The sequence below is a fragment of the Acipenser ruthenus genome, chromosome 14 (genome assembly GCF_902713425.1).
Source record: "Acipenser ruthenus chromosome 14, fAciRut3.2 maternal haplotype, whole genome shotgun sequence".
Classification (NCBI taxonomy): Eukaryota; Metazoa; Chordata; class Actinopteri; order Acipenseriformes; family Acipenseridae; genus Acipenser; species Acipenser ruthenus.
In genome coordinates this window covers 21466179-21474290 of record NC_081202.1, presented here as the reverse complement: position 1 = coordinate 21474290, position 8112 = coordinate 21466179, and the positions used below count along the sequence as shown (strand labels likewise).

At 35.9% G+C, this 8112-nt stretch overlaps 1 protein-coding gene across 2 annotated transcripts in view; it reads right to left on the bottom strand.

The window, feature by feature from the left end:
• Window positions 1-887: 887 nt before the first annotated feature.
• The window catches only part of LOC117419875 (chemokine-like protein TAFA-5), a 190709-nt gene continuing 183484 nt past the window's right edge, over window positions 888-8112 (bottom strand). For both annotated transcript variants that reach the window (XM_034033198.3, XM_034033200.3), the window contains exon 4: window positions 888-1853. In XM_034033198.3, the coding sequence (XP_033889089.1) occupies window positions 1803-1853 (51 nt within the window). In that variant the 3' untranslated portion in view covers window positions 888-1802. The remainder of the gene's footprint in view (window positions 1854-8112) is intronic.

Genomic DNA, 8112 nt, shown 5'->3' with positions numbered 1-8112 from the left:
ATTTAGATTTATCGCGCACGTTAAGCTCACTACTTTACGCTAACTCCAAATGTAGTGCCCTTTTGTAAATGAGGCCCTTAGTCTCAACTTCAGGTCCCATGAATAATTAAGAGATCATTTATCATTATTGCATTGTTCAAAATCCATTTAATCTCACTTTTAACTGACTGTAGCACAAAGATAATTAATTTCTGTTTGAAGGCCTAGGTGGGCTAGATTACAGTTAATTGGCAGTAATATGTTACGGATACACATAACTAATTCAAGTGTACAGACTAGAATGACTAATGTAGCACCCCCTGGGCATGTCAATTAGAAACATGACATACAATACCTTTAACAGCTTGTTTTCGCCTTCTCAGGACTTAATTTTGAGGATGATTGGTGAAACCATTTCATTTAAATCTTATTGTAGAAATACAACAGTTAAGATCATTAGAGTTAAGATAATTAATGCAGTAACTTTCTGCAATTAATCTAGTCTTACTACCAAATAAAGATCCTTTATCCTAAATCATAGTAGTCACTCCACCCAAGTTAAAATAAATGGTGGAAAAAATTAAACTGTGCCTCTATATACACTGCCCTACCAAAAGCATTGGAACACCAGCCTTGAAAGAGAAGGACTGAAGTGGGGGATATTATCTAAGTAATTATCTAAATAAAACCATGTGCATTATATCTATAATCATTTATTTTGTAAGAATTCCTGTTTAGTCATTTCATTGTTTACAGATTTCATTGGTGGAAGGAGATTACAGTGTCGTGTCTACCAAGTTTGATTGACAGGTGACCAATCAAAGTCATAAAACAGTGAGATATGTGAAGCAAAAGTAAGAATAATCAAGAATTTAGCGACTCTTTTAAAAAGGAAAACAATGTTTAGATAAAATACATGTGCTTTTATTCAACATGCTTGGTAGTGGCATTCTGAAGTGATTTTTACACATAGCCGCTCATACTAGTACATACGGCCTTGTTTTGTTTACATTGGAAACTCCCACCCCAAGCCACTTGAACTGACAGGAACTAATGAAGGCCAATAACTCTATAAAAACACAGGTGAATCACTTTGACAATTATAGTCACTGTGGGTGTTAATCAAAAATAAATGCTGGTGTAAAAGAAATCAATTCACTTTTAGTTCTTAAAGAGAAAAATAATATAATGGGTTGCAGTCAAGAGGTTAAATATTTTCTTCGCATTTAACATTCTTTTATAGCAACATAGTGATATCTTTATATTTTTTGCTGGGCCACCTCTTATCGAATGGATATTAATAACTAGACAAAATCCTACAGCTATGGACAAAAGTTTTGCATCACCCTATGGAATTAACAAATGTTGCTTCATAAAATTGAATGAAACCTGATGAATAATGTTACGTTAAACTATTTAATTACGTACTGCTTTGTAGTTTTCCATATACTTAATGGAAAACTAACAAATTGAAAAATGATTTTTAGAAATCTAATTTGAAATACTGTACTACTATTATGGCTTCCGGTAGACTTTTGCGATATCATTTTTTAGTTTCTTTGATTACATGATGTTAAATAAAATATCTAAATTATGTTCATACATCTATTTATTTATTTATTATTTTTTTAATTATATCTCAGTCTTAAATATGTAGGTGTTGCAAATATTTTTGCCATATCTGTAGACTCTCATTGACTCAGAGCTTCTCCATCTCATGATAACATAACCATTTGGAACTTATTTCTCTGAAGAAACCTCATCAACTTACATGAAATCAATACACCTGTCGTACACGAAACCCATAATCAAAACCAGTCACTTCAGAATGACAACCACCCTGAGGTATACTTTGAAACTTCTTCCGCATGAACCTGTGAAAAAGAAAAGAAAATGTAAACAGCTCAGCATACTGAGGTAAATACAGCAATACAGCTTTAGCCAGCATACAAATTAATAAAACTAAAGTAAACACCAAAAGCCAGACAAAACAGGTCATGAAAGTTTTCTGTGACTAACTAGCTGAAAAGAAAATGGAGAACACATGTAACTGAGATGGATTTACCAGTGAGCAAGAGGATGATGGGAAATGTAGTTCTGAGAGGTCCTTGCGGGTACATGGCAAGCCATCTTGAGGCAGGGAATGCAATGTAAAAGTTTAAAAAAGTGGTCAAAATATAAATAAATATATAAATAAATAAATAAATAAAACTATACACACACCTTATGTAAACAGCTGTAGCAACACTTCAACATGTAACACAATAAAATAAAAAGGTCCTTATGTACCCTTTAATCTTGACGTATTCTAGGACCGCGATCGCGTAAACATGATAAAAAAGGCAGTTTGTTTTGATGACTTACAGGGCCACCATACTTTGCAGTACAGGCTTAAAACACACATCAATGGATAGGGGAGGGACTGACATTCACTTCCTGATAGTTTTTTCTTTCTTGTGTGATGTCACTGAGGGGCATTTAGGCTGGGACCAAATCAAAACTTTGGCAACCTGCTAATCACACTTAACAAAACTGTATTTAATAGTGTTTTCTTTTTATGAGTAGAAGAAATATGATACTTACAAAAAAAAGAAAATGCTATTAAATACAGTTTTGTTAAGTGCGATTAGCGGGTTGCCAAAGTTTTGATTTGGTCCCAGCCTAAGTGTCTAAAGGGCGGAGACAGTTTACAGCGGAGACAAAACATCACAGAAACTTGTTTAGAGCAAATGTTTTAATATATATGTTTTTATAACATTTATAAATATCAAGAAACGAGTAGATATAACCATATACTATTTCATGAACTAAATGTATCAGGTACGTTTTTTTTCCTCCTTATTACTGATAATAATGAAATTAGTAACTATTATTTTATTTATAAATATTTATTTTGAGAAAATAAATCAAGAGTAGTGTCCATTATTGCTTATGAAGACCCTGAGAATAAACGTGTATTGTGTCATTGCAATCACTCAGGTGAAACAATGTCTTGTAATTTGCCCAAACATCAATATTTTTCAACAAAACTTTCAAGAAATATTGTAAGGTCCCTCAGGTTATAGAATAACGCGTTTTTATACACGTATCTCTAAGCAGAATACATAATAAAAATAAAAAAAACGAAATATTGTGTTGAAAAAAAAGTGAAAAGTTTATATGGTTTCTAAAGTACTTTATACTGTTCACCCGGGGTGTTCTGAAAAAAAGGACACCATTTGCAAGATGCTACTGTAAAAGATTTTTAGTGAATTTTTATAGGAAGAGAGTCAACTACAGCCAAAAAGCGCCTGGTCCTGGGGAAGCATCCTACTGAAAAATGCTTGATTAAGGAAAAAATATGAAAAAAATATGAAAAAAAAAAAAACAATAAAGGTCGTCCAGCTTAAATTGGACCTTCTTTTTTTAATTGCTCAAGATACGAAAAAACGATATGGTTGACTATTGCAGTAAGCTTCTGTAAACCTTCTTTGATGTCCACGTCCCAGGTTCTGTCTTTAAGTGACACGATGTGTCACTTTTCTTACAGTACCGTCGTCTGACACGGTTTGCACAAACACAGCTAATTGAGGCTTGTCCTGAACATCGCACGACTTGTCCAATGTGATGCTTAAATATGCACATTGTTGGAGTTCTGAATGCAGCTGTAGTTCAATGTCACTATTTAGATCGGAGATACTACATTCTACCGTGTGACGTGAGAGTTGCAGGTCTGAAATTTGCTTTTGCGGTTGATTGTTTTCTGGACATAGGATAGCAATAACATAATTTTCCAAACTTGCCTGCGGTGTAGGGTTTTTTTCAACAGACAATATTCCAGGCCACTTGGTAGGAGGCTAGAGTCATGGTCTCAGATTGTTTGGCAGATTTGGTGAGCATTGGTGTCTATAATGCGTATCTGACAGCATACCATGTGAATACCAAACATTATTTTACCACTTCTAGTTTATATGTGTCAGGGTGGTTAAAGGGTGGGTTAGTATCTGAGTGTATTCTTTAGGCCCAAAAGAGAGGTTGTCAATTAAGTGCAAACTGATTACAGAAAAAGAAAAAAAAAAATGTTAAGGGTCATTTCTAGAGTTACAAATCAATCCACAAACTGCTAATTACATATGCTCTGTAGGTCTGGATTAATCTCTTTGTAATTAAAGAACACTGTGAATGAAACATCCTCCCTAATTATAGCCAAGAGGCAGGAATGCCTTTCTTATTGACCTAAAATAGTCTAAATATAGCAGGCAACTGTTGGGTATTTTTTATTTTTTTACTTTACTCTATAATATCAGAGTTATATTGGCTCTGGAGTGTGTACACACTATCTATATCACACACACACTATATCTAAAAATGCTGTGTCCATCATCACGTCTTTGACTGTAACTTTATTTTTCCTTTTATTCTGATCTTTTTTTGGGGGGGGGGGGGGGGGGGGTTATTCGATAAGCATAAGTAGTACCACAGTTTGTATCCCAAATGACACTGAACATTAATAAAAGTAGCAAATCATGTATAAGTAAAGACAAAGGAAGACAGAGATTGTGTGCATGATAAGCATCTGCACATAAAACAAAAAAAAATCTAAATATGATGTTACTGACTTGTAAACCTAGTGAACTCTGTTTAACACAAAGCTGAAACCGAAGCAGAAGATAGTAGTGTAAAAGATAACCAAATGCTAAAGGTAATCATTCTACTTGTTTAGCAGTTAGAGATCCATTTTCTCTATAGTCAATTACCATTTTGTTTACCCATTATCACTTACAACTCTTTACACCTCATCACTGAAGAGAAACCACCTACTGTAACAGCATGATGATGATATTCTTAGCAAAAATCAATACTTCTTACTCAAGTAACCTAAATAAGAACATAAGAACATAAGAAAGTTCTTAAAGAGCCCATCTTGCTCGTTTGGTTGTTAGTAGCTTATTGATCCCAGAATCTCATCAAGCAGCTTCTTGAAGGATCCCAGGGTGTCAGCTTCAACAACCTTACTGGGGAGTTGGTTCCAGACCCTCACAATTCTCTGTGTAAAAAAGTGCCTCCTATTTTCTGTTCTGAATGCCCCTTTATCTAATCTCCATTTGTGAACCCTGGTCCTTTTTTCTTTTTTCAGGTCGAAAAAGTCCCCTGGGTCGACATTGTCAATACCTTTTAGAATTTTGAATGCTTGAATCAGATCACCGCGTAGTCTTCTTTGTTCAAGACTGAATAGATTCAATTCTTTTAGCCTGTCTGCATACGACATGCCTTTTAAACCCGGGATAATTCTGGTTTCTCTTCTTTGCACTCTTTCTAGAGCAGCAATATCCTTTTTGTAACGAGGTGACCAGAACTGAACACAATATTCTAGGTCAGGTCTTACTAATGCATTGTAAAGTTTTAACATTACTTCCCTTGATTTCAATTCAACACTTTTCACAATATATCCGAGCATCTTGTTGGCCTTTTTTATAGCTTCTCCACATTGTCTAGATGAAGACATTTCTGAGTCAACATAAAATCCTAGGTCTTTTTCATAGATTCCTTCTTCAAATTCAGTATCTCCCATATGGTATTTATAATGCACATTTTTATTGCCTGCGTGCAGTACCTTACACTTTTCTCTATTAAATGTCATTCCCTGTGGTATACCACTGGTTACCTCGCTCCATTTTGAGGTTTCTCCTCTAATCAGTACTTTCTGTTTTCTACATGTTAACCACTCCCTAATCCATGTGCATGCATTTCCTTGAATCCCTACTGCATTCAGTTTGAGAATTAATCTTTTATGCAGGACTTTGTCCCTTGTTTGACTTGTAAAGCCAAAACATCAAAATGTTTTTCATGACATTTCCCTTGAAATATATATTTGCTAAACTCATTTACAAAGCAATAGTAATATATGTACTATATGCACGTAAAAAAAAAATGGATCAGATTAGAGGCTACTTAAGAGAAATGAGCGTGTATGGGAAATCCACAATGATAGGGAGTAAAATACTATTCACACAACCTACATGATACTCCACCATCACATTTCAAAAATGTGATTGTGAATGAAATTAACTCATGTTGATTGTGCATTATTTAGGTAATGTGGATAGGGTATTAGTCAGAACAGGACAGATATGGTGGGTGAACCAGGCCCAGCTGTGTCAACTTTCTGACTTAAAAACAGTCAATTTAAGCCTTTTCTTTACTAAGAAATAACAAAAAATAATCACATTCTTCTACCAGCATATAAGTTATTTGTTCCTGTGCAAAACTTTAGAAGCTGTCTAGTAAATTTGATCAACTAGTCAATAATTGGCTTTGTTTTGTTATCATACTGTATTGTGTAACTTAAAGTCTGAGGTTTATTACATTCCAGGCTGTTTTATTAGTTTCATGGCCCATTAGAAATGTGCTTATATTGCTTTTAGTTTGCAAATCAGCCTAACCTTGTGTTTAAGGAAAGGTTCTATAGCTAGCATCAATCAGCCTTTAATTCTCCATGCTTGAGATGCAAAATGATTTTCACTCTCTGTGGCACATATAGCAATTACTTCAGACAAATAAGGACAAAAAAAGCTCTGTTCCATTGCATTATCCCTATAGCACTTTTCAGAAATTCAATATTTATAACAGTCACAAAAGGATTTTTTCCTCACTAAAATAATGTACACTGCTACCACAGGGGTGTAAATGTGGCGCAATGGTGCTAGATTCTAGAGCCAGGGTACCTCATATAGCGCCAGCAACATTACATTCTGCCACCAGTAGACATGTTTACTTTTTTTATTTTTTTTATTCCTTTCTCATTGGGTCTGGACTACATGACCCACCCACACTCATGGTTCCCAGTATTTTTTTAAGGCCCTTAAAAGTCAGTAAAATGTATTTTGTTGTCATTAAAAGTCAATAATTTGTGAAAAATCGGTCCGGTTAAATTGTAATGTCTATTGAATTGCGCTCGTACTGTTACGCACTTGAAATAAATCACACTTCAAGCGGTCATTTCTGGAAGAAACAAAATAAATTGATTAATACAGTGGCAACTGCCAGTTTGTTGTCGTTGCTGGCGCTGGTTACACATCTGTGAGCAGCAGCAGGGACGCTGTGGTTATTATTATTATTTATTTCTTAGCTGACGCCCTTATCCAGGGCGACTTACAATTGTTACAAGATATCACATTATTTACATACAATTACCCATTTGTACAGTTGGGTTTTTACTGGAGCAATCTAGGTAAAGTACCTTGCTCAAGGGTACAGCAGCAGTGTCCCCACCGGGGATTGAACCCACGACCTTCCGGTCAAGAGTCCAGAGCCCTAACCACTACTCCACACTGCTGCCATGTTACAGTTGCTATGGCGCGTTTGCTACACAGTAGTGTAATGCCACCTGCTGACGTAGCTGCCTCTATCCCCAGTAAACCATCACAACAAAGTTAGCACATCATGGGTCCTAGATTGAAGCTGCTCGGCTGACATTATGAGTATCACTCTGGAAGGAATTGAATCAAAATGGGCCTATTGTTAGTTTTAAGGCTTAAAAGCCTTGTCACAATGGGGAAATGCATATTCAGTAAGCAGTGGCTCACCACTGAGGAGTTTGCCTCGTGGATAAAGCGCGTAAAAGTGTTCTTTCCGATGCCGCCTTTTCAAGAAAACCTGCAGCCTCAGGAATATGGGGAAAACTGCGTTGAGAACTCATGTGGCCGGCCAGACTCACAAAAAGGCTGTAGAAAACGTAAATAAATCCTCCACTATCACACCATTAATCAAGTCAAACGACCACCCCTCAGCCTAGGCCTAAATCGATCGCAGATCTAGTCAAGTCGCTGGAGACCGTGTACAGATCTTACAATTCCAATGACAACATAAGCGAATTTTTCAAGGCTATGTTTCCCGACAGTCAAGCAGCCCAGGCGTATTCGTGTGGGGAAGACAAGACAAGCTATTTAGTTAACTTTGGATTAGCACCATATTTTAAAGATAAGTTATTGGCAAAAGTCAGCTTAGCCAACTTTGTGCTATTATTCGATGAGAGCCTCAAAAATAAAATGAAGCAATTGGACATTCACGTCAGGTACCGGAAATATGGATCTGTCAGCGCCCAGCCAGCTGCTTACCATGTAAGGTCTCAGTACTTTGGATCAACGTTCCTGC